Source organism: Rhinopithecus bieti, unplaced genomic scaffold (assembly GCF_001698545.2).
Source record: "Rhinopithecus bieti isolate Rb0 unplaced genomic scaffold, ASM169854v2 scaffold_4553, whole genome shotgun sequence".
In the NCBI taxonomy this organism is placed as follows: Eukaryota; Metazoa; Chordata; class Mammalia; order Primates; family Cercopithecidae; genus Rhinopithecus; species Rhinopithecus bieti.
In genome coordinates, this window is record NW_016804694.1 from 6,179,987 (window position 1) to 6,207,240 (window position 27,254).

A 27,254-nucleotide genomic window follows, 5' to 3' on the forward strand; every position below is an offset into this window, starting at 1 on the left:
AAAGATATGGAATCAACCAAAGTGTCCATCAACGGATGGCTGGATAAAGAAAATATGATATATATACACAATGGAATAAAAATAATGAAATCATATATTTTGCAGCAACATGGATGGAACTGGAAGCCATTAGTTTAAGTGGAACAAGTCAGAAAGACAAATACTGCATATTTTCACTCATAAGCTGGAGCTAAAATATGTGTATACATGAACATAGAGAGTGGAATAATAGACAATAGAGACTCAGAAGAGTAAAGGGGTGGGAGTGGGGTGGGTGATAAACTGCTTAATGGTATCATGTACATCATTCTGGTGATGGATGCCCTAAAAACCCTTACTTGGTCACTATGCAATTCATGCATGTTAATGAAATTGCATTTGTGTCCCATGAATTTATACAAATAATTTCAGCATCTAAACTAACCAAGGGCTTATTAAAAATCAACAAGCGAAGGAAGGAAGCCAACAGAAAATGGTTAGAAATAGGTTACACATTGCAGTAAAAAACCATATACCCAAGAAACTCATAAATGGATGTGTGATCCTGTTAGTTAGAGAAATACTAATTTAAAAACATGGAGCTGTCACTTTGAACTCATCTGAATGGTGAGCACATGGAAGGTGGATGACACCAGAGGGATCCTTGAGCCCTGCTGGGGGGAATGCAACACGACCCAGCATTCTGGAGAACAATCTGGAGCCTGTATGTGGCATAAACATGTGGATATCCCATACCCAATGTTCCATCCCTGACTTATGCTCTATTATGCTATTTTTTACGTCCTATTTAGAAAATATTTGCCTTCTCCAAGGTCATTTTTTTCTACATTTTCTTCCAGAAACCATATTGTTTCACCTTTTATATTTAGGTCTATGATACATTTTCAATTAATTTCACATGCAGTGTGAAAGAGTTAAAAACCTATTTTTTTTCTGGGTGGGTATCCAACTGATCGTTACCCTTTGATAGAAACAATGTCTTTTCCACACTAAATTGCAGAGGCCCTTTAGTGGCAGTCAAGTGACTGTCCGTGTGTGGGTATGTTCCTAAACCCTCTATTTTGTTCTTATTTTCTATTTGGCTTAATGCCAACTTCACATGTACTCTAAAACATTCTTATATGGCTCCTTCAAGAGCGTTAATAGAAATGTTTATTTTGAGGTTCTTTTGTCTGTTTTTCTGTTTGTATGCTTGTGTTGTTTTGTGGTAGTAAAAAGTTGAAGCAACTTAGGTTTCCATCACTAGGAGGAATGGAAAAATGAAATCCAATACTGCCCCTACATTATATGAAATCCTACCTAGCAGCCAAAAAATTGAAGATTTAGGTTTACATATAGCAATAAGGGATAGTCGCAGAAGCACAATGCTGTCTGAAAACATAGAACTGGAGTTATAATTTTCAAAAAAAAAAAAAAAAATAAAGCTTAAACCATGAGAGACAAAAATAAACACATGTTAAAAAATTTTATTTAACTCATACTCAATACATAATTTATTTGAGAAGGTATTATGTCAGTTTAAAAATGGAAGTCAAAAAACACAAATGTATATGAAGTAAAGGAATGTTGAAATGAATTGTATGTGGAAGCATATCAGTTTGGGATTTGCTTTTCCCTCTCAGCAGGGGAAGGAAGACAGGGCAGAGGTTGCTTGTCTATCAATAACCTGCATTTGTGAAAGTTAGACTTCTCTCACAAAATGATTACCAGATAACATGAAGAAGAGAGTGCAATAGATAATGCGGAAGTTTCAGTTTAATTGCAGATTTTTTTCTACAACAGAGTGAAATGTGTAAAAAACAAGAGCACACAAAATCGATTCTATATATTTTCAAGAATCTACATGCATGCAAATAAACATGGAAAATATGAGATATAATTATTAAGAAGATGCCTATCAGGGAAGGGTAGGGAGTGGAGCTCAGGATGAAGGTAGTAAAGATTAAAAATATATATATATTAAACTAGCAGTGGTAGTTCACGGCTATAATCTCAGCACTTTGAGAGGCCAAGGAGGGAGGATCACTTGAGCCCAGGAGTTCAAGACCAGCCTGGGTAACATAGCAAGACTCCATCTCTATACATAAAAATACACATTAAAAAAACACATGAAACCAAATGAGTGGTAAAGTGTTTCCTTTGATGACTGTGGGCTGTGAAATAAGGAGTCTGTCATTTCAGTTTAGTTACATGAAGATCTTTTGTGGAAAAAAACAGCATGTTTGCATTTTTGTTTGTTTACAGTTGACCTTGCCATCTTTCAGGACGTAGGTTTTCCTTTATAACATGAACGCAAGGATTGAGTTCCAGCCTGGGAGAGGAACTGACTTATCCGAAAGTGCCCACTGTGCAGTGGTGGGGGAGGATGGGATTCCACATCCGGCCTTCTGATGCCAAATGTCATGCTTTTTCCCTGCAAATTTAAGCGGGGGAAATGATTGGGTCAGGGAACCCACACAGGAGACAGACAGGAACAATCTGTACGGGATGCTGCTTTTCTGGCTAGATTAGCCTCAAGTTTTCTCCAGTTCCTGGAGAGAAGAAATATGAAGCTGCTATCAAAACAGCACTGCTTGTTTTATGGTTCAATGAAGATAATTATGTTTAAGTGTATCCTTATTAAACTTGATACAGTTCTCATTTAATAGTATGAGCTCAGTCTTTCTCAACCATTTCTCTTGTCTTTTTTAAGACTTAAGTTAAAGAACTGGGCAGAACTCCAATGATGGATTCAGACCACAAAGACTAAGCCATCCACTGGTGCCTGGACTGGGCCAACTTTGCTACATGTGAAATATAGGCCTTTATTTCCCTGAACTCAATAAAGATCCACAAACCCAAAAGGTTGGAGCCACTGAATGTCACAGAGGGGAAGCCCCACTGCCAGGGGTTTACTGAGGCCTAAAAAAGGGTGAGGCACTTCCCCAAGGTCACTAAGTATGATCAAGGCAGAGAGGGACCAAGAATCCAGAATCTTCTATTGCCCTGTGATGGCTGCCCTTACCTTTGCGAAGGACTGAAGTTTTAGTATTTATTTAACAAAGAGACACTAAGACCAAATTACTAAAATGTTCCTGAGTCAGGAGCAGTGGGTGATGGAACCGCTTGACCAATTGCGTCATTAATTTGTAATCAGCCTATCAGTGACCAGGTATCCTTGGATGTTTCTCAAGAACTGGGAAATTATTATATTCTATTATATGGGTTCAGTAGATTCCAACCATCCTGCCCATGGCTCTGTCCCTTTGCTTGGTCAACTGTTTATTTGCAGATGCTATGAAGTTCAGCTTCAGCCCCAGCCTGTCCTGATATTCACATATTCAGATTAGCATATATTCAAATAGCAGAAGAGCAATGTCCTGTGCTAATGGAGGCCTCTCAAATTCACTAGCTTGAAAAGAGTTTTATAGAAAAACTTGAGGCAAAACCATTGAGCTCCACCATCCCAGTTCCACCTCCCCATGGAGGCAGGCAGGCTTGCTAACAAAGGAGGGGGAACTGGCAGTGTTTCCACCAATGAGAAGCAACTGAAGGTCACCAAAATGTCCTTCATTTTCCTCTCTAATAACTGTGCCTCATCTACTGCTATTGAAATCCCTGAGAAGAGGAACAGCTTTTCATTGGCCAAACAGGGCCCATTTCATTGAGTCACCAGGCAATCAGATGGATCCCTGTAAGTCACAGCTGCACCACTTATCTGCAGAATGATATAGTGAATAACTTAACCTCTTTGCATCTTCTCTTCTGCAGTGCAGACAGCAGCACTTATTTCAGAGTAAAGAGATTAAAAAGGTACGTGCTTGGCTCATAGCACATGTTCAATTAACCAGTTTCTCTAGCAGCCCTCTGCCACAGAGTAAGATAATTTTTTATATCACCTAGTCCAACATCCTTGTCTTACAGGTGAGAAAACGGAGGCCCACAGGGAAGCTATTGACTTTCACAAAAAAGTCACAAAGCAAGAGAATGGAAGACCCAGGTCCCCTGATCTGAGGCCTGGAACTTTTCCCATTGCTCTGTGCTGTCTCTCCAGACAGCCCCTCATGAATGGGCAAATGGGGTCCAGTTTATTGGCTGTGCCTAAGGAGACCCTTCCCTGACCTGGGCCCTGCAGCTGCTCACCTTTGCACCAATACCAGCCAAATCCGATGGTGTAGGACAAAGGGGTCCTGAGGAGACAGGTGGGTCATGCACTGATACAGCCTCAAGTCCTGCCTCCAGAGCCCTATCACCATGACCCTGGTTATGGCTTCCGTGGGATAATCCTCCAGCAGGTGCCTCCTGGCCCAGGCTCAGTTTAGGTCTTTGTTTCTAATCTCCATGAGCGCCAGAGTCTCCAGGGGACCCTGGCTCCACCCCCACTGCCAGGCCTTCAGGCTGGAGGCATATTTCATGATATAAGAACAGACCACGGTCAGATTCTGTCCTTCTAGCAGGCACATTCGCTCCTCCATGTCACCTACAGCTTGGAATCCGGGAATGAAGAGTCAAGCACTTTGCTGAGCAAACATGATTTCTTCCCTCACCTCTGCATCCCCAGTCTCAGACCACAACACAGACATAGGACCACAGATGAAGAGTATTCCTAGCTCCTCCGTCAAGCATGTAGGAGTGATTAAGTATTTCTGTGATTATTTTTAAAAGGTTCTGCAATCATATATATGTCTTTTGTATATATACATTATATATGATATATGTGATATATTTTATATATATGATATGATATTTTATATATATAATATTATATATATATAATATATCAACAAGATTCCTACCCCTATGGAGCAAATGAGGCAAATATGTATCATGGTTGAAGTTTGAATCTAGACGACGAGTTGACAGTAACTACTCTTTCTACATTTCATAGACTGGAAAATGTTCATCATAAAAAGGTACAAAAGAACTTCACCAGATTTACCATCCATTTTCTATTCCACTTGTGGTGGCCCAGGCGTGCCTTTTGCTTTCTGATATACAGTTCTTTTGTCTTTGTCTTTGTTTTTTGAGACAGAGTCTTGCTCTGTCGCACAGGCTGGAGTGCAGAGGTGCAATCACTGCAGTCTTGACCTCCTGGGTTCAAGAAATCCTCCCATCTCAGCCCCCACCAAGTAGCTGGAACTACAGGTGTGTGCCACCATGCCCAGCTAACTTTTTGTTCTTTATAGAAACAGGAATCTCACTATGTTTCCCAGATTGGTCTCGAACTCCTGGGCTCAAGCCATCCTCTGACCTCAGTCTCCCAAAGTGTTGGGATTATAGGTGTGAGCCATAGCACTTGACCTCACACAGTTCTTTGTATTAGCTCCTGGTGTCCCCAAGACAGATGCTCTTCCCACTATTCTCTCTTCTCCCACTATTCTCTCTTCTCCTCTTATCCCAAGGGATATTCCCATTTGGTCCCAGAGGAGAGTCAACCTGAACAGTTGTAGCTGGCACTAGTCTCTCTCTTCTTCACCCTCAATATCACAGATCACCCTACACCTGGTTCCATCATCATCATCTCCCATCATAAAATTTTTAAGCATGGCCGGGGTGGTGGCTCATGCCTATAATCCCAGCACTTTGCGAGGCTGAGGCGAGGCTATTCTGGCCAACATGGTGAAACTCTGTCTCTACTGAAAATACAAAAATTAGCTAGGTGTGGTGGCACATGCCTGTAATCCCAGCTACTCAGGAGGCTGAGGCAGGAGAATCGCTTGAACCAGGGAGTCAGAGGTTGCAGTGAGCCATGATCACACCAGTGCACTCCAGCCTGGTGACAGAGTGAGACTCCATCTTAAAAAAAAAAAAAAAAATTTAAGCACTTATTAGGCCCTAAATACTGAGCCAAGGGCTTTTCATCCATCCACTGTTTAATTATTTAGACAACTCTCTGAAGTAGGTACCACCTACAAATACATACCTGTGAGTCAGTTCCATTTACAAATGAGGAAACTGAGCCTAATAGAGGTTACAAACCTTACTCAAGGTCACATACATAGAGTGTGGCTGAGATGGGATTTGTTGCCCCAACCCTCTCTGATTCCAGAACTCTTATCCTCTTCTCCACACTCCGTTCTTTGTCTTGCTAGTGACTTCAACAGAAGTTTTGTTTTCGTGTTACTACCTGTCTTTTTGCTGTTATTTACCTTATGCTCTACTAATGCCTCCTCTGCACAGTGAGTGCATGCTTTCTTAAAGGGAGACTTTGCCTTGCTTTTCCTTTTTTTTTTTTTTTTTGGAGACGGAGTCCCGCTCTGTTGCCCAGGCTGGAGTGTAGTGGCCGGATCTCAGCTCACTGCAAGCTCCGCCTCTCCGCCTCCCGGGTTTACGCCATTCTCCTGCCTCAGCCTCCCGAGCAGCTGGGACCACAGGCGCCCGCCACCTCGCCCGGCTAGTTTTTTGTATTTTTTAGTAGAGACGGGGTTTCACTGTGTTAGCCAGGATGGTCTCGATCTCCTGACCTCGTGATCCGCCCGTCTCGGCCTCCCAAAGTGCTGGGATTACAGGCTTGAGCCACCGCGCCCGGCCTGCCTTGCTTTTCTTTACATCTCCCAGGATATCAGCACAGTGCTGGGGGATTACTTGGCTGAATCCACCTAATTCTCTCAACTTCAAGATGCAGTAGAGGAACCTCCAGCATCTATTTCATCTCCCAGTCCCTCCTGAGTCAGGGTGAACCAGCACAGTCTGCATGCATTGCCTTCATTTCCCTTTCCCATCTGTACCACATTACCTGATCCCATTCCAGTCCATCCCAAAGATATGAGAGGAAACTCCCACTAGTGGGCACTTCTGCTGGGCTGTCTATATCCCTCTCCCTGGTGCCCTCTTGCCCAGCCTGCTTACCCACTCTCCTTACCTGCACCAGCAGCAGCAGGAGCAGCGGCAGCGGCAGCCAGGGCCACCCCCCGAGCCCTGCCCCCTCCACTCTGCCACCTAGATGTGTTGTCTGCTGGCTGGCCCACGGCCTCTTCTAGTTGCTGCAGGATGTTGCCCCACATATGTGGTCACTATCTCCCCAGGAGGATGGGCAGTTACTTTACAATTGAGAAACCTTGGAGGAAATGTGACTGGGGGAACAGCTCAGGAAAATGCAGAAGAGAGGCAGGCTAGCCACCCTTGTGACAGCTTCCTTCCTGCCATCATGATGTCACAGTGCTGATGGGAACACTCAGTTGCTTCCCTTTCTGCACCATGGTGAGTCTAGACCCACCCACCCAAGGTCCCCACTGCGTCACTCACCCCCTCAGGCCACCAACCTCCTCATCACTGACCACTGACCCCTATAACCCATAAGCCTGCACCCCAGTCTCCCTGTGAAATGGTACTGTGCAAACAAATACTCTTCACCCCACAAGGCTGGATTCAAGCCTTTCTGCTGAACCTGCCCTCTTTAATATCAGCCTGCACCATGGTTCCCAAGCACAGGCACGAGGCTTCACTCAGGAAGTGCACAGGTACACACCCAGGCTCCACCTCCAGACATTCTGACTTGGCAGATCTGCGAAGGGGCCCAGGAATCTGTATTTTAACAACAGCTTAGGTGGTTCTGAGGCCAGGAGTCCAAGCTGGCCATGTCTGCAAGAGCCACGTATAGGTAAGATGGGTCCTGTAGCATGTCTCGGGGGGCTCAGGGGCTTTGCCTGAGTACCAGGTATGGGCTTCCCTGAGCTACCCTGTCCAGGCACAGGCATGGAGACCACAGTTATAACAGTAATAGCAGTAACCACCATGGATTGAAGTCCTACTGTGTGCCGGGTGCTTTACCCAGGCATCTCCTTGGATCCTGTCAACATTGGGAGCTGGTATAACGGAGGCGTGTCCTCTTGTGACTCTCCAGCACCAAACACCTTTTCCTTTTGGGAGGACAGGCTCCAATGTGTGAGTTTCACACAGATGCAGAGCCCTGCTTCCCCTTCTATTGAGGATGGAGGCAGCTATTCCTCCCACCCTTCTCCCGGCAGCTATGCTGCAGGCACGTGACTTGACCCAAGCCTGGCCACATGCATGATTCTGCCCAGGACCCCAGATCTGCAAATGAGACACAAATGCAGAGCCAGTTGGAGATGACTTACTCGGAGGCAATTTAAGGATTCAGAGTCTAGGAATAGCATGGTGGCCTCCAGTGTCCAGGGCAGTGGCATTGATGGCAACATGGCCAGACTGTCTCATGTGGCCTCTGCTGTCCATTCTCTCTTGGCTTCTGCCCATTTTCCAAACCTGATCCCCCAGCCTCTCGTCAACTCTGAGTTACTGATATCCCCCTAGAATTCCCTTGCTGTTTTAGATAGCCAGAGTTGGATTCTGTTGTTAGCATCCAGAATCATCACTGGCATGGTTAGGCACCATCATGCCCATTAAGGCAAGGAGGAATATTGAGGCCCAGAAGGTTAACTGAATCACCCAGGATCAGACACCCTGGAAGGATGCAGAGCAGGGATTCAAACCCAGATATTGTTTTCCTCCAAGGTCTGTGTCATTAACCACACAACACTATTGTATTAGTCAAGGTAACAGCAAGACACTGGTGGCTCATTGAAACTGGGTAATTGAAGAGTATTTAATAAACATGTGCATAGAATTTAAGGAATGCAGTAAGGGGGTGCTTCAGTATGCTGAGGCTGGCAAAAGTGGTGGGCCGTTCCCACCACTGGGCCTACAGAGGAGAGGATGGAGCAGGTGGCTGGACTCAGAGATGGGAACTGTTTGGTGAGGGGCTTGAAGGAACCTTCAGAGGGGAATGCAGCCACTCCTGCCACCACCTCCCAGGGAGGGAGCCCTGAGGACAGAAACCCTGATCTGACTCTCTCCCCACCCTTGGCTCTCCTCTCATGTTTCCCATTGGTTCAACCAGCCAGAAACTGGCAGCCAAGGAGCCTGCTGGTTTAGCCACCTGGTCAGGTTCCCAGGCAGGATGGGGAGGATGGAGCATGGCGTGGCCTGTAAGTGCAAATGGGAGAGTATCCAGTATGACCATTTGTCTTCCAATTTAGTGCATATAGTATTTCAAGCACGTTTGATATGTTGGACTTAAATAACACTTGATCTATAATAAGTTAAGCACACAGGCATGCACTGGACCATGCAGTGGGTTACATCCGGATGAATCTCTAGGAATGTGTCATGGGCTTTCGTAAGGAGTGTAATGACTGCTTGGAAACAAGCTTGAGATTCACTAAGAGGGAGCTGTATACTAGGATACAGAAGGTCTGCAGGGGCCCTGGACTCTAAGCATTTGCTTTATGCTCCAGGAGAATCTGATGCAGGTGGTCTAAAGACCTCTGAGAAACACCGCCCTCGTGTGTTCCACCTCTCCTGGAGTGCATTTAATGATAATACTCCCTTGCCCTGGCAGTTTGTCAACTTCATAAACAGGAGCAACACTGGGATTGCTAAAGTGCAAGTTCCAGACCAGCAAGCTCAGCATACAAACACTGCATCCTGCACAGTCACTGCCTCTGAGCTGCTTGATTCTTTTAGGTAAGAAAATAAATGCAGAGATTAACAGCTTCTGGATCTAGTGCCTCTGCAAAGATTCTCACCAGAGCATCAGGATGAAATAAATGCCCCCCACACATCTTCTAATGGGCCCAAAATTGGGATTCAGAAGTCATCTCTCTAGGGTCATTACCGTTACCTGGGCAGGTTCTGACAGAGCAGCGTTCAGGGGAATGGGGAAGTCCCTATGTGATGGAGCAGGCTGGGAGCTGGACCTCTGCGTGCAGACAATTGTTTCCACAGAAGTGGAGCTCATTGTGAAAATACATTTACCTAACATGAGACATACTGTATGTGTAGAAAAGTATGATTGCTCTTGGGAATTGAGGATAGTATCTGCCCTGGACATCACTAAATTGGGCTGGAAGGACCCACCATCCTTTCCCCATCCATGAGGCCTGTTTCCCTTTAAAGCTCGAATGGTGGGAAATAACAAAATCCTGATTGAAATCTGTGGGAGATTGCAAGAAAATCTCCCACAGAGATTTTCTCCGTGGTGGCCTGAACACCTACCTACTTCACAGAGGAAGGCACTGGAGAGAGCATGGAAACTGAAGCGGGTGCTCCAGGAGCAGACTGAGAGAGGAGGAGGAGGGCAGAGTGGGGAACTAGGCGAGCACGTGGGGACAGCCTCCAGAAGCCTCCCGGAAGGAGAGCTTTTACTCCACCATCCCTGCCCCTTGTGTGATACAGGAAAGAGGCATTTAGACACAGGCAGAACTCCTGGTCATTCTATTCCATATGGCTTTGGGGTCCTTCAGGTAAGGAGCTCTTCAGTTTTCATTCCTGCCAGTGGGCGGTGACTTACTCATGTGGCCTCGTTCCAGTCACATACATTTCTGCCTTCATGGGGCTATTTTCAGGATCCAGCGATAAATGCACACAGGATGTCTGACACTGTCTATTGATGTTCTCCTATGGATCCCATCTCAGTCTGCCAGTATTTCCTCAGGACAAGATACTCAGTTTAACTCTTTTCTCTGAGAAGGATACACTTTCTCACCATGGTATCTTATTTCTCCATGCTCCACAATCTTCAACACCCTTTTCTGGGAGTGTTGGAAAGAACCACATATACGCATGAAACCCAAGTGTCTGATGCTAGAAAGAGGAAGTCCCAGCATAGGGCAAGCAGGATGCTTCTGTAGTGGGAGCTCTGTCCAGGTCAGGCCAAAATTGTATGGTCCAGGGCAAAACTGAGCAGAAGTATCAGGTGTGCCTTCCGCACGTCACAGCCCCCACAAGAGAATTACAGTGAAAAGCATTGACCTGTCTGTACTTCATGCAAACCCCAAGTGGCCAGTGGAATGAAGGACCAGGCATGTTTGGGGCTGTAACTTCTTTTCTGAGGTGGAAATGCCCACCCAATGTTATTAGAGAAATGAGGGCAGTGAGCAGGAAGGTGAGATGCTGACTTTAAAAGTAGCCTGTGATTACAAATTTAATTCATGTTATTAACTCCCTGCCTTTTACCTCCTCCCTCCTCCCTTGGCACAACTGCCAGATGGATATGGCTGGAAGTCAGAGGACGTTCTCGTGGGTTCGTGGGTCTAGGGTCCAAATGACCTCAGCGTAACAGCAAACAGGACAGAGAAGACCAGGCTCTTACTCAGGAATCCACCAGCCACGATAATGACAATATTGAACACAGGAACCCTGCGGGAAAGAGGAGGCTGAATGCTACTGCTGGTAAAGGCTCCCCCACATGCATGTGTTCCCTCTAGAAAATGCCTTCATGTCCCACTCCCATCTGCTTAGGTCCTTGCTGCACCTTTCCCACACTGCCTGACCCTGTGCTTTTCGGTCTGTCTCACTGCCAAAAACTACTGATTAGAAATAATTCAGTGGAGAGTATAGGTCCCTGTCCAGGAGAGGCACTGTTGGGAGACTCTCAGGCTGATCAGCCCATCCTCTTCCTTGTGATGTGGTAGGGAGAGGGGACCCCAGCTAGGAAACCCGCTATCTATTCTCAGCACCATCCCCTGCCTACTGGGATAGTCATCTCACCTCTTTAGCTCAGTTTCCTCACCTATAAACCGGGAAGAATCCAACCCTAGTGAAAATCTCATCACGAATTTTATAGATTTTGGCGAAATGATTTTAAGGGTTCTGGGTAAACATCAATAGGTATCATAATAAAAAGATGCAAAGGAGTGAGGGGGCACTTGGCCAGTTCCATCAGCAGACATGCAAGCAGATGAGAGCACAAGGATGTGGCATGGTAAGAAACAGGGACAGACAGATGGCAATGGAACAAAAAGGCCAGATGCAGAGCCAGTGCCATGCGGGAACGTAACGTCTAAGGAAATCAGAGGTCCAGTGGATAAGCCGGATATGGTAGCATGCACCCATGGTCCCAGCTACTTGGAGAGGCAGGAGGATCATTTAGTAAATAGTGTTGCAGTATCTGGACAGCAACATGATAACGGAGTTGCCTTTTCTACAGTTTACAGCATGTAGCAGAATAAATCTTCCCCCTGGATTAAACATTTAAATAAAATTAAAAAACAATCCAAGAAAAGTCACCAGGAAATAGAAGAAGACACATTAAGGAATAAAGCGAAGCAACTGATTTAAAATCAACACATCCACCTATACAAAACTTAAAACCACATGCACAAACTAGCAAAGAGGGAAACAGCATAAAGGAGGCTAGAAAGCAGAAAACTGCCTATTTGCCCGAAATCCACCCCTAGTTAACAGCCCTGACTTGTAGCACAGGGGACTACATTCCCAAGGCTGCCTGGTCAAGTTCAGCAAGTGGTAGGGGACAGGGGGCAGAGACGGGGGCAGGGATGGGGCAGAGAGACAGGCAGCAAGGGACAAGGAGCCAGCATCTCTCTCACCCCTCACATGGTTGTGGCCCACTCAGCATCCTCAGCATCTGCCCTGATTCCAGTGCTGTAACCTGAATGTCCTGGCTTCTGGGCTCTGCTCACTGCACCTCCTCCCCAAGTCTCTCCTGCGAGTGCTCTGCCTTATCTACTCTGAGTGCTGTACCATTTTCCTACGCTGAACTCCCGGGGCATGTCCATTCCCAACAGGCCACCACCTACATTTCTTTCAAGGCTGCACACAAGCTACCAACCCCCTGAAGGGCCAGGAATTCATGTGTTTGGCTTTGGTTAGAGCTGCCCTTGCTCAGTTACTGCCCCTTACAGGGACAACTCCAAATGTGACCCAGGAGTCCCCAGAGCTCCTTTACAAGACTGAGCCAGAGTTATCCTGTGAGATACTCCTTGGTTATGACAACCTTGCTTGCCTTCCTTCCCTTCCTGGTCCCACTTCCTCAATGGCTTTGCCAGAAATCACTTCCTAAAACATTTTTCTTTTTGTCATTTTTTTTTTAGAGAGAGAGAGAGCAGGATCTTACTCTGTCACCCAGGCTGGAGTACAATGGCTTAATCACAGCTCACTGAAACCTCGATCTTCCAGGCTCAAGTGATCCTCCTGCCTCAGCCTCCCAAGTAGCTGGGACCATGGGTGCATGCCACCATGCCCTGCCAATTTTTTTATTTTTGTGTAAAGACAGGGTCTTGCTAAGTTTTCCAGGCTAATGTCAAATTCCTGGGCTCAAGTGATTCTCCCACCTCAGCCTCCCAAAGTGCTGGGATTATAAATGTGAGTCAGGATGCCTAGTCCTAAAACATTTTAACAAGACTTTATGGCTTGCTTCTGGGGAACCTACGTAGAGATAAGGTGATAGTGGCTACATCTGCAGTGTCTCTCCATCCCCAAATTAGTGTCTCAGCTCTTCCATCACCTGGGCAAACAATTCCCTGCATTAAATTCCTTCTTTTCCTGGCTGGATGTGGTGGTTCACACTTGTAATCCCAGCACTTTGGGAGGCCGAGGTGGGAGGATCACTTGATCCCAAGAATTCGAGATCAGCCTGGGTAACACAGGGAGACCCCCATGTCTACAAAAACAATAAAAAGTATTAGCTGTCCTGATGGTATGCATCTTTGGTCCCAGCTACTTAGGAGGCAAAGGTGGGAGGAGGTTGAGGCTACAGTGAGCCATGATTGCACCACTCCACTCCAGCCTGGTTGACAGAGTGAGACCCTGTCTCAAACAAAAAAGGAAAGGAAAGGAAAGGAAAGGAAAGGAAAGGAAAGGAAAGGAAAGGAAAGGAAAGGAAAGGAAAGGAAAGGAAAGGAAAGGAAAGGAAAGGAGGGAAAGGAGGGAAAGAAGGAAGGAAGGAAGGAAGGAAGGAAGGAAGGAAGGAAGGAAGGAAGGAAGGAAGGGAAAGGAAAGGAAAAAAGCTTCTTCTTTTCAAACAGCTAGAGTGGATTCCAGACTGGACTTTTGCTGAAAGGATAGTTCATATTAGACGATAAAGTTAACAGGTAAAAGAGAGATGCAGTCTCTAGTAGCGAGGCAGGAGAATAGGGTCTGGAGACAGAAACATAAGGCCAATTCATGCTGAATCAAGGCGCAACACCAAGGTCTGGGAGCAAGGAATCTAGGACAGATTCGTGCTGATTTCCCAAAACTGGATCAAAAGGAAAACTCCTGGGGCTGGGGTCAGGGAACCTAAGGCCAATTAACAAATTTTCTAAAGCTAAACCAAAAGGAAAAACCCCATCTCCCCATTCCCCGGCAGCAAAGGATCAAAGGCCACTCTCCCCACAGCCTTCCCCCTTCCACCACGTCTCAGATGGAAAGGGAGAGTGCCTTGGATTGGTCATGTGCCAATCAGAAACGACCATCCGTTTATCCACAGAGGGCGCCAATTCACCTCAGCCTTTAGGTAGCCACAAACCAAATGCTTTATACAGATAAGGGGTAACTGAGAGGAACCTCACGTGGAGTACTTAAAACCCAGAAAACTTTGTAACCGGGCCCTTGAGCCACTTGCTCAGGGCCACTTCTACCCTGGGGAGCACTTTCTCGCTTAAATAAATTCCTGCTTTCACTGCTTCATTCCTTTGTTACTTTGTGCATCTTGTCCAATTCTTTGTTTAAAAGGCTCAGAACCTGGACAGCTTACACTTAAGGCCCTCCTTCCCGTAAAAGTAGGAATATGGGCAAAGATCACCTACTCTTAACTTATGTATTGCAAAATGAAAGTAGAGAAAAAAGAATTGACTCTTAGTGGATCGTTCGTTTGATTTATTCCACAAAGGTTTAATGAACACTCTGTTCCCCAAACAATGTAATGGGAAAAAAGGCACTGCTACTACCCATATGGAGGTGGAGTCTTCACTCATAGAGAAATTAGGGCAGGCACCAGTTCACATTCATTTTAGCAGGAATGTGATTTAACTCACACTATTTAATGATTTAAAAGACTAAATCCATGTCTGTAAGCCTGCAGTGACACTGCTTTATTTATGCATAATGAATCACACTGCCAATTGTTTCCAATCTTTTGGAAAACCATTGGTAGATGCTGTTTGTATACAAAATGATATCAGTGTTTAAATTATCTCATGGAGATTTCATTTAATTATTTAAAAGAAGAAAAATACATCTGCAAGAAAATGTTTATCTCAGAGTTATCAACACTATATCAATGTCTAAGAACAGGCCAATGATTATGTAAGTTATGGCTTTCCCAATTGATAGAAAAATATGCACTTACTGAAATTATATTTATGGAATTTAGGTAGCAGCATCAAAGAATAATATCAGCAGGGAAAAGAAAAAAACAGGTATAATTAGACTTACTGCCATATTAAAATATGTATAAACATAAATAAAGACTAGAAGAGAATATGAGAAAAAAGACATGTTAGACTAGTGGTCATGTGAAAGAATATTTCCTCCCTGATAATTCAATATTTAATGATAAACACATTCTAATATAAATCAACATTTAATAACTGTACAGAGGTGTGAAATTGCTAAGTTAGTGGTTCTTAAGTTTGCGTACACATTAGAAGTCTCCTAAAGATCTTATTAAAAATACTGAGATGGATCTCATCTGCAAAAATTCTAATTCTATTGATCGATAATTGGACACATGCAACAATATTATTTACAAAACAATAAGGCAAAAACCAATACTGCATTTAGCCCCAGCTCCAGCTCCTACTGAGAGCTGTTAGGTGGACAATGTCTTCCAGCTCTGGGTTTCTAGCATGCCTACTGAATTGTCAAGGAAGTTAAAGCCAGAGAGGATTCCTGACTCACCCAGAGTCACAGTTAGTCAGGCCGATACTAGATCCAGGGTCCCTCACTCAGAGTGCTTTCCCACTACCCATCAGACCCCTGGGGTTGGATGAGCTCCATTGGAATTTGGGGAAGATGCCATTTCCCTCTCCTTAATACTCAGGTTGCAAGGAAACAAGGAAGGTGAACTGGGGAGAAGGACAGACTGACTGAGAGCCTCCCCTGTTCTCCATCACCACTTCCTTCTTCCCCTGGACCTTTCTACCCAGACTAACATGACTCAAGTCAGCTCCTGCCCCACCCTCCCCTTTCCCTCACTTTCACATCCTCTCAGCACACGGACTGGGGAAAAAGGGCTCAGTGTCCAAACCAGGGGCCCAGGGCCTGAAAACCATACCTGATGATATCTGTCACATTTGTAAGGTTGATTTCAGAGCCACGAGTGGAGACAACGGCAGTTGACTCGGGTGGAACTTGGGTCACCGTTCTGGGGCTGGTATAGCGTGGGCGCAAGGACTTAGCAGTGGTAGGAGGAATCCTATACACATTCTGGGTAGAATTCTCATTGGAACCAGGGGTACCTGAAGAACCTGCAAGAAGACACATTGGATGGATGGATGGACAGATGAATGATGAAGGGGTGGATGGGTGGGTGAATGGATATATGGATGAAAAGGTGGATGAGTTGATGGATGGGTAGGTGGTATGGTAAATGAAGCTGAGGAGGGAAATAAGCATGGCCCAAATGCAAAGTTTTCTTTTGCTAAAACCAAAGAAATACTGTGGAGTCAACCTGAGTCAGAGATTGAAAAAGGGAAAGAAGAAAAAAAGGGCAGGAAGTGAGGGAGAGCAGAAAGAGAGAAGAAGAAAGGAATTTTTTGCCATTCGTATTGCTGGAAATGCACTTGCCTTCTGTTCTTCACCAATTCATGTGCCCCCACCTTCTCCAAGAATAATTCCAGGCTTACTTGATTCACTCTGCCTTTCATTCACCTGGCTTATGGCATATTGCTTTAAAAGTTATCTTTTATTAATATATTGTGTGTGCACCTTGTCTTCCTCAGGCTTAGAATTCCCCAGGTGCTGGGAACTTGAACCTGCCTCCCTTTCCTCTGTCTTCCATAAATCATTCCTTAATGCAACATCTACTGAGAGCCTACTTTGTGTCAGAAACTACATTATTTGCTAAGGGTGTAGAACCCGGGAAGGCACAGGGGCTTCCCTCAAGCAGGTCTGAAATTAATAGGGGACAGGTAAGTAAACCGGCCTCTCCTATCCAGTGAGATAGAGTTGTGTATGAGCTCTGGAGACTTGCTCCCCAAAAATGGGAGCCATGGACCATCAGCATTGGCATCACCTGGGAGATCAATAGAGATGCAGACTCTTGGGTCCCACCCTGGACCTATTCAGTTGGAGTCTGCATTGGAAATAAGATCCCCAGGTGGTCTGTGCCCACAGAAAGCTCTGAGAGGGGCTGCTTTAGAAGCACACAGGCATGCCACCAAATGCGTCCTTGGGAGGGGGAGTCAGGACATGACTTCTAAGCGGAGAATAAAGAATGGGACTAAATTATCCCAAATCTACCACTCATCTTAATTGTACCCCAATTCCTACCACAGCACCCCAAATTAGGCTCTGCTATCCAAGGAGAATCTCATGCATGGAAGGTTCTACTTACTATTAGACCTCAGATGAGAGACAAGGAGCTTCTGGGAGGAAGACAGCCTGCTAGGAATCCTGAACACCAGCTCTGCTGATGCTACCACCACTGCCCCTTTCCTCACCTGGCCTTCCTGTCCCCACCAATCCCAGGCCACTCACCCTTGGTCACCACCAAGCGGATGGGATCAAACAGCATGTGAGATTCCTTGGGAGGCTGGTAGATCACACACTGATACAGTCCAGAGTCTTCCACTTGAAGGTTGGTCATTTGGACCTGCAGTAAACCATGATCAGGGTGGTCTTCTAGTATGATCCTCCCAACTTGGACTCGATGGGAATTCTCTGAAGGCCTCTCTGTTTTTGCCAGGATCTTGGGCATCTTTCCCTCCATTTTCTGCCAAGCTTTCCTGCTGTTGGCATACTTCTCTAGTGTGTAGTCACATTTTACCTCCAGGGTCTGCCCCTCTTTGTGTTCATACTTCTCCTCAGTTAATTCAGTTGCAGCTCGGAGTTCTATAAGCAGGGAAAGAGAATTGGGTTCTGTGAGGAATTATTTTTCTCTCTCTGGGTGAGGAAAAGGAGAGGAGCCCCTGTTTTCTTGTCCAACCACCCATATTTCAGACAACGTTCTTGAGGCCTCCAGAGAAAACACAACTTGCCCTGCAAGCCAGCACTAGACCTCAGATCTTTCCACTGTGAGTAGGTTTTTTACTATAGGAGTGAGACTTCATATGGTGCACAAGGATCAAATTTCATAAATGATCACAGGAAGACTGACTTGGAGAGGAAGAAACTACCCAACTGGAGACAGAACATGGGACATTGTGCTAAGACCACAAGTGGCTGCAGCATGGTGGGAGGGAACAATTACAAGGCTGTATGACATAAAAAGTGAATGCAAAGACACAGTGCTAGAAGAGAGTGGCTCCAAGGACAGCTTGAGGAACTTCACCTAAGTCAGGGCAAGAACATCAGTTCAAAAGACCTTTGGACAAACAGTGAGGAAGCCGTCTGGAGGGCATGATGAGCATGGATATCTGACTACCTGGCACTCCTTTCTCCCTTCTTTGGGTAGCAGAGCACCCCTTTCCAAGGGAACGATCCTGTGTGGCTCTACTATTGGGGCTGCCCACATTCTCAAGGATGGGCACAGGACACAGGCTTTGCCAATCCAAGTACCCCATCTCGGGGTCAGGTGTGGTAGCTCATGCTTGTAATCCCACACTTTGGGAGGATGAGGAGGTCAGATCATCTGAGGTCAGGAGTTTGAGACCAGCCTGGCCAACATGGTGAAACCCTGCCTCTACTAAAAATACAAAAAATTAGCCAGGCATGCTGGTGCACACCTGTAGTCCCAGATACATGGGAGGCTGAGGTGGGAGAATCACTTGAACCCGGGAGGAGGAGGTTACAGTGAGCCGAGATCACAACACTGCACTCCAGCCTGGGCCTTGCCAGGCTGATTGGTTTAGGAAGGAGCACATGGCTGAGCTGGACCAGTCAGAATCCTCCCTGAGACTGCTGTAGCCATTAAGAGAAATGCTTCTTGCTGGGATTCACAGGTTAGTGAGATATGAAACTTTATTATGTGAAACTTTCTTCCATGTGGGAATAGGCTGCCTGAGAATGGCTAAACAGGCAGAAAGTGAGTGAGAGGAAGGGAGAGAGGGGAGAGTGGAGAGGAAAGAGAGAAAGAGAGAGAGAAAAAAAAAAACCCACGTTATCTGAGTCATGGACTCAGCTGTGCTCCAGAGGAGCACCCCTTGTACTTCCCAGTTACCTGAGCCAAGAAATGCCCCCTCCTATTTTTGATGTCACAGAGTCACAGCAGTGGTTATACAGTTATAACAGTAATAGCAGTAACCACCATGGTTTTGCTCCCTGCCACAACTTTTCCTGACAATATCTAGACATTTTTGGTTGTTATAACCAGGGAGAGAGGTGGGTGCTACTAACATCTAGTGGATACCAGGCTAAGCATCCTACAGTGCATAGGACAGCCCCCACAACAAAGAATCATCCCACCCCAAATGTCAATAGTGCCAGGTTTGAGAACCCCTGAGTTACAGTGACAATGGTTTCCACCACATTCTTGGAGGCTGAACCGGGTTAACCATCTGGAATTGGGAATGCTCATCTGGCCTTGTCCAAGGGAGCCTTGCTGATGGGAGGCCAAGCAGAGCAGAAGTTAGAAGACCAAGATCCGTGTTTCAGCTGGACACCCAGGGCTCTCTAAGTTTGCTGAAAAACTGTAGCTTACCCACTCAGGCCTAGGGTACCTTCCCCCATGGAGCACCAAATAACAGGCTGGACAGTGCTGCTGGGTTTACTGTGAGGGTCAAGGTAACACTAGTACTGCTGTTATTAATACCACACACTTAGGTCCTTGCAGGCCTGGTGAAAAATGACAAGCACTGCCCCTTTCATGGAGCCCCCTGGCATGCCCACCCCAGGATAGGCCAGCAGATCTGCCTGACCTTAGGAAGACTCGACTCAGGGACTCACAAGGATTTTAAAGGTGAAACCAGGCTTGAAAGCCAGTTCTTCTGGGAGCAGACTCCAGTTTCTAAGGAAACCTTGCAAACAGGCCTCCTGGGCAACTCCCACAAACTCCAGTCAGGAGTGCCCCTCCAAGAGGCAGCTGAGCAGAGGCTGAGTGTTGTCTGAAACCAAGCCTGGTTCCCTCATTTGTTCACTCACTCATCAGACTGTGGCTGAGAGACTTCTCTATCACAGGGACTGTGCTGGGCTCTTTGGAAGACACACAGACTCCATCCTCAAGTTGTTACCACTAAAGCCCTAACCTCTGAAGTTAATGTTACAGATAAATCTCCTTTATTTGCCAGCTCCCCAGGGAAGGTGGGAGCTACAGGTGACTGAGTTTGCAAACTTGCCTGTCTCTCACAGAAAGAAGGAGACAGTAAGAAACGAAGGCTGCTGAGCTGTCTGTGCAGCATTGCAAGAAGGGAAATCCTTTGAATATGTTAATTAAAAGGGTAGAAATACTACCTATTAAGTATTATGTGCTAAGGGTTTTCAAAGACTATCTTATTTAATCTTTGTAATGTAAAAAGTTGACACTATTATTCTCCCCATTTTATAGATAAGGAAACTGAGGCACAGAGAGATTAAGTGATCTGCCCAAAGTCTCACCATAGTTAAGTGCTAGAGCCAGGATTCAAACCCAAGGACTCTGGTTCCATCTAAAGCACTGAGCTACATGGCCCAACACAGTCTGATAGGGATTAGAGCAGTCCTGGCCCAAGCATAAATAAGCATCCAGTTGCAAGGAGCATTCAGGTTAACCCCTAACCTATCCCCACAGGGCACAATGAAATATATACCACTGGTTTTCTCTCACACAAGTACATAACCTTCAGCCCTCTGCTGTCTCCCAGTTCTCCTTCAGAAAAACATGAATCAAACACGAGGAAATACACTTGTCCATGAGGACCTAAATCCCTTCTGCCCATCTAGATTATCACTTCAGCTCCAAGAAGCCCCAGAGCAACGTCTGAGCATGGGCTTTACAAGGCAGTTGTCCATGACTTTGCTCAAAGTAGAGGGCCCAAGAGAATACCTCTCCCCAATTTTTCATGCCTTCCTAAGGCAAGCCTCGCTTTTAACTCATATTGACACTTTCCTCCTGTTATTCATAAGGATTAGGAGGAGGAGTGAATAAAGCCTCACATGCTTCTGGTTTGGGTGCAGGTATGAGCTGTGCAGATCTTAAGAGGAGACACATGGAAGAGCTGGGGCATGGGCCGGCCCTGCTGAGCCTCAGCAACTGTGCCCTCCAATACCAGCGTGCCATGGAGAGCTGGGATGATCACCCCCACCAAAATGAGCACCAGCCTCTTCTGGTCACATCTGTGTCCTCAGCAGTAGTATATTTGCTGGCCCATAGTAGACCCCTGGGAAATATTTGTTAAATCAATTCTGCCTTTTGGGTTTAACGGACTGTCAACATCAAATGGAATATAACATCCAACATCATGATGGAATATAAGAAAAAAATTTCAACATCAAGTAAACATTGTAGATCATGCCATGATGAGATCTACTCTATCATTATTCCCATGCCAGACTTTGCCTGTCTCTGACAACGTCAACATGCACAGACATCTTGTTTCCCTGACTCTCTCCTTCTTTTACTTTTGTGTGCAGACACTGCATGTTCTCCCGATTCTGGGTAGAGCAGCACAGTCTGGCATAACTATTGGGTGGCTCTATCTTGGATGGCCCTGTGTTCTGAAGCTTCAACAGAAAAGGGGGCCCTGAGATCCTGGACCAAACACCATCCCTGCCCACTCCTCTTCCTTGTCTTACCTGAGACAAAGAGCATCCACAGCAGCCCCCAGAGCCGGGTCTTCCTCATCCCTCCTGTGCACCAACTCCAACTGCTGCTGAGGGCTTCCGGGACAGCTACAAGGCACCACAGTCACCTAGAGGCTTCAGAAAGTTGCACAACAGGATGTGAGGACATTCCTGGGAGGCACTGAGCCTGGGCTCTGTTTCATCACCAGTTGCTGTGACTCCTGACATCAACAAAAGAATCCAGAGACCAGGACTCACTTCTCAGTTAAGTTTCTTTAACTCCAGTTTTCCTTTCTGTGGTAATAATGACAATTACCTTTCAACCTCACAAAATCTAAGAAAGAATGATACTTGAATGTAAATCAAAGTAAGGCATTAATATTAGGAAGGGGAACAGAGGGCCCTTTGCTATCCAGAGGCCCCCTCTCCATTCACATCCAATTTAGCGTAGTGAAGAGAGTCAGGCCCACATAGGGACAGGCGGCAACAATCATATCTCGTCTTCTCATCTTCAGGGTTTTTGTGAGAACATGTTTCTACATCCTGCCCTGCTTAGCCCCGCGGGTTCTCTTGGCTTCTGGTGACCTGGGGTGCACCTCCTCTTCATCACCAGGAGGGCCATACCCTGCATTTGTCCTCAGCATTGCCACAGACTTGGCCTGGGAGCTCACAGGAGTGTAGGGACCCCAGAAACAATTTGAGAGGACACTGCCACCACCCAACAAGAACAAACTTAGATTTAAAAAGGAAACTTGGTTCAAGACACTGAAGAAAGAAGAAAAAATCCAGCAGGTTTTGTACTAGAAGCAAGAAAAGACAGATTTGACAGCGTGAAAATCAAATCAGTAACGGAGAGGATTCACTTCAGAAATATTCCCAAATGTAAAATGAATAAAGACATTTAGAAGAGCTCAGAAATTTAAGCGAGGAAAAATCATAGAACTCCGATCTACAAATTAGAGATGCCCATAAAGCATAAAATGGAATGGTGGATCACAAGAAAGATTAAAATTTTATCTTAAAATATGCTTTCCAGGTCTGAGAAGAAATCTAAAATTGGAGGTTGAGAGTTCAACATGGGCAAGGAAAAAATTCATAAAGTGAGATCTAGAATAGGAAGTGTCTAGGTGAAAATTTTAAATTTAAATACAACGACTCCTACTGTTAAACAAAAAGTAACTTGGTTTCTTCAAAGGAATCGAAATAATCAGGACTCAGATTTCTTCTCTGAGTAACAAATACCATGAGAGAGTGGGATGAGGTATAGAGAATATTATGACCCTAATATTTTATACCCAAATTCATTGCTACTAAAGTATAGGAACAACTAAAAGGTACTATCATATCTGCAAATTAAAACAACAACCAAAAAAATTTTCAAGGTTAACTTTAATTTTTTAAATTAAAACTGTTCAATGTAGCAATTTATAAAATATAGAAAATAAGAAATAAACTTAAATCATGTTATTACACTTTATAGAGATCATTTGTAGTGGAGATTTTACTATGTTTATTTTTTGTTTTACAAATAATGTCGGAAAACAGGCTTCAAACATGCTTGAACTGAAATCTGCTGGCCCCTCCTTTTGCTGTAGTCAAGCAGTCCCTAAAAAGGAAAAATAGACACGAAAGGTCTTAACATTTTCTGACTCAGAGAAGAGTCTGTGTGACTTCTGTTGTGATGAGTCAGATTAATACAGCTCATTTCAGTGAATAAATCCCTCTTCTTACAACAAAATTAATATTCCACACTTAAATAATAGCTATACATACTTTCTACATAATGTAGAAATACATACTTTCTACATTTTTGTGTCTTCATATACTTTGTGTGGAGGATTAAGTTCCTGGAAGATTAAGAGGGAGCTTTGAACTAAACAGTCCAAGAAGAATTTCTAATTAGACTTGAATATCACCGGAGGCTGACAGCTCCTTCACATTTTCCTAACTATAGACAGCACCTGCATTTAAATTAGAATGAAGTAGAATGAAGTCTTTCTCCACTTGTCTGATCTATTTGTGTACTTGAGGTCAACAGTGTAAATAGTCATGTGTCACTTAATGACAGATACATTCTGAGAAATGTGTCGTTAGGTGATTTTGTGTTGTGGGAACATCATAGAGTGCACTTACACAAACCTAGAGGGCACAGCCTACTGTACACCTAGGCTGTATGGTATAGACTATTAATATTAGGAAGGGGAACAGAGGGCACTTTGCTCTCCAGAGGCCCCCTCTCCATTCACATCCAGTTTAAACAATTATCTTTCAACCTCACAAAATCTAAGCGAGAATGATACTTGAACATAAATTAAAGTAAAGCATGTTCCTAGGCTGCAAGCCTGCACAGTATGTTACAGTCCTCAATACTGTAGGCAATTGTAACACAATGGTAAGTATTTGTGTATCTAAACATAGAAGAGGCATAGTAGCAATACGGTATTATGACATTATAATCTTATGGGACCACCATCGTATATGCGGTCTGTCATGGACCAAAACGTCCTTGTGCAGTGCATGGCAGCATTCTCTAATCCTTACCACTTTATTTTTCTGAGGAGTTTAATGACCCAACCAGTAACTTCTTCAGGCTGAATAGGCATGACGATATTCCTGCCTAACTACTAGGGTCTCTTTAAATTCTCAAGCTACTGCTCCCAACAAGATATTATTTCTTAAGGCTTCTCATAGAAGAACATTGTGATTTGTGACCTATGGTTCCTGTTAATTTTACTAAGGCTGGGTCACATGTCCCATTTCCATGCTTGCTCATAGGGTGGCCTCTACCACCAGGAAAATTTAGTCTTTGGGTACCATGAACCTTTTTGTACTTGTCAAACTCTATCTTCAGAGCTATTATGAAATTAATACAGTTTCAAAATTGATACAATTAATGAAATAATACCAATATTATTCTGCTTTGTTTTGTCTTTAATAAGTCAGTGCCCCAAGTCAGTCGGTCTCAATCTTCACTACGGGGTAAATTAGCAGTTTCTTCCTTAATAAAGATTGGTTAATCTAACCTAGCTAGAATATATGTGTAACATTTTTTAACAATGAGATTGCATATACAATATCTTCTTTTCTGGCTCAGAGGAGGGGCCCACATGGAACCGGAACACAGATCTCTGAGGATGGTGTGACCCTGGTGCTGATATCTCTGAGGAGGCCCAATGATACTACTTCTGAGGGTGGGGAAAACTGCAAACTGGAACCAGTCACTGTTGCCCGTGAAAAGCATCGCTGAGGTTACTCACAATGGAAGGGGATGAAACAGAAATCAGTGGACGTGTCCTGTCTTCCTCCTCCAGCCTCCCAGTATCCCTCTAGTGCCCCTATTGAGAGTCCAACAGGGAACCAGCCAGCAAAGACAAAGTGAGTTTCAGAATCTCCACTCAAACCAAGGTAAAGAAGTGTTAATCAGAGAGATGATGACTGAATAACCAACTCACTCACACAGTCAATAAACAAGGGCACCTCAATTGTGGGACAGGAATCTTTGATGAGCCATGCTAAGTGACTGTGTTACAGGAAAGGGGTCCAGATCCAGATCCCAAGAGAGGGTTCTTGGATCTCACACAAGAAAGAATCCAGGGCAGGTCCACACAGTAAAGTGAAAGTATGATTACTAAAAAAGTAAAGGAATAAAGAATGGCTACTCCATAGACAGAGCAGCCCCAAGGGCTGCTGGTTGGCCATTTTTATGGTTATTTCTTGATTATATACCGAACAAGGGGTAGAATATTCATGCCTCCTCCTTTTAGACCATATAGAGGAATTTCCTGACATTGCCATAGCATTTCAAAACTGTCAAGGTGCTGGTGGGAGGATGACCAAAGGTCACTCTCGTTGCCATCTCGGTTTTGGTGGGTTTTGGCCAGCTTCTTTACTGCAGCCTGTTTTATGAGCAGTCTTTATGACCTGTATCTCGTGCTGACCTCCTATCTCATCCTGTGACTTAGAATGCCTTAATCATCTGGGAATGCAGCCCAGTAGGTCCCAGCCTCATTTTACCCACCTCCTATTCAAGATGCAGCTGCTCTGGTTCACATGCCTCTGACATTTCCCCCCTCCCTTTTATAAGGGAACCCTTAATCCTAAGGGTTTCAGAGGGATGAAGATCCGTTTTCTGTAACTTCTTCAGGCTGAATAGGGGTGACGATATTCCTGCTTAACTATTAGGGTCTCTTGTATTCAGTGCAGGGAGGAGCTCAGTCAGAAAGCATCAGTATGCTGAGGGCCATTCGTTACTCTTGAGTTCTGACAAAAGTTGATGTCTGGAAGATTAGCAAATGTTCAGTTTAAGAAAACATTCAGTAAGCTTATCCTGCATTCCTACACAAAGAGTAAAACAGCAATATATTCCACAACAATAAAGCAAAATAAGTAAAATTATCCCAAGTAAACTAAATTAGAAGGCTTTCCATGAACTGGGCAGCTGTTAAAACCAAGCTGATATAGGGTTGTTAGCCAATTCCAATATGTGCTCAGAATTAAAATATTGATCCAGATTTTTGTATTTCCCCTTCCTATTGTTTCTTCTGAGCAGCAGCCAGAAGTCACTGGTTGGTTCACAGGAATAAGCAAGGTTAGCCTAAATTGCAGAAACAAACTTAAAATTGAGGAGACTAGAATTTAATAACAAGTGTACCATAGTTCTTGAAACATAATATTTCTCTTTCCAATTTCCCATTTTTACTAAAGACAAATCATGGCAAGACAGATTTGCTTTATTATGCTTGGCCTGATTATTTGTATAAAGTGCAGCAAGAATCATTATTTTCACATAAGCCCTTTTAAATTGGCTTTGATGGAACTCTGTTCCCTGGAAGGAATCTTAGATAAGACTTTTTTAAAGTGAAGCCCAGCCATAGGGTTGTACCCTTAAATACCTGAGTTGAGTAAATTCTACTCCTCTTGGGGGTTCTGGACCTGTTAGAAAGTGACATTCTTTACTTACCACTGGTAAGAAACCTTGTACATGGACTTTGTAGGCAAGGTGTGAGTCCAGTTCCTCAAGGGGCTTTTATTGGCTCTACAAGTCAAATCTGATTCCTTAAAGGAAAGCATGCCATTCCAGTCAAAGCCTTGGTAAAATAACCAGTTTTTTCCACTGTGTGCTGTTGCAGAAGAAAACAGATTCTTATTATACTTCCACAAATAACTATATTGCCATAAATTAAGAATACTCACAAATAGTTTCTAAATTCTGGAGAAATCGGGTAAAGAGAAACAAACATGCTCCAAATTTTGTTCAGAGGAGTATACTTTACTCAATTGTTAAAAGCTGTAAATAGCTTAAAAGTTTTCTTAACTCTGAAAAACAAAACAAAGGATCAGCAACATTTTAAGCAAAGTCAAAAGACTGCTTCATACTTTTCAGTTTAGTTTATGTAGTTAACTCCTGTTCTGTTTGATATTCATGAACATTCCAGTTCTCCATGAGAGTTCTGAAAGTTGTTTCCTCTATTCTAATGTCACTATTTCCAGAGTTATCAGAAGGCTGCATTTAAGAACAGCTTTTAAAGTCCTATAGCTGATTATAAACCACCTTTTAAATAGAACCAAAACAAGACAACAATTGTCTGTGGATGGCAAAATGTCTTAGGACAGCCACTAGTAAAGTCATAATTGACTAGAAAATTCTGGTTACCTCCATGGCTTGCAATGATTTTATG

General features: G+C 44.4%; 1 protein-coding gene across 2 annotated transcripts; it reads right to left on the reverse strand.

Moving 5' to 3' along the window:
• Nucleotides 1-1,738: 1,738 nt before the first annotated feature.
• Nucleotides 1,739-26,647, reverse strand: TREM1 (triggering receptor expressed on myeloid cells 1). 2 transcript variants are annotated; one of them, XM_017870195.1, is made up of 6 exons: nucleotides 26,537-26,647; nucleotides 25,595-25,853; nucleotides 21,589-21,711; nucleotides 17,419-17,772; nucleotides 15,995-16,187; nucleotides 1,739-2,413 (listed from the first exon to the last, which is right to left on the reverse strand). In XM_017870195.1, exons 3-6 carry the CDS (start codon nucleotides 21,635-21,637, stop codon nucleotides 2,401-2,403), a joined length of 609 nt encoding a protein of 202 aa, XP_017725684.1. In that variant the 5' UTR covers nucleotides 21,638-21,711; nucleotides 25,595-25,853; nucleotides 26,537-26,647; the 3' UTR covers nucleotides 1,739-2,400. The 2 variants fall into 2 exon arrangements, with proteins under 2 accessions (XP_017725684.1, XP_017725682.1); XM_017870193.1 differs by lacking the exon at nucleotides 1,739-2,413 and adding an exon at nucleotides 10,198-11,136 and having other exon boundaries at nucleotides 26,537-26,645.
• Nucleotides 26,648-27,254: the final 607 nt, after the last annotated feature.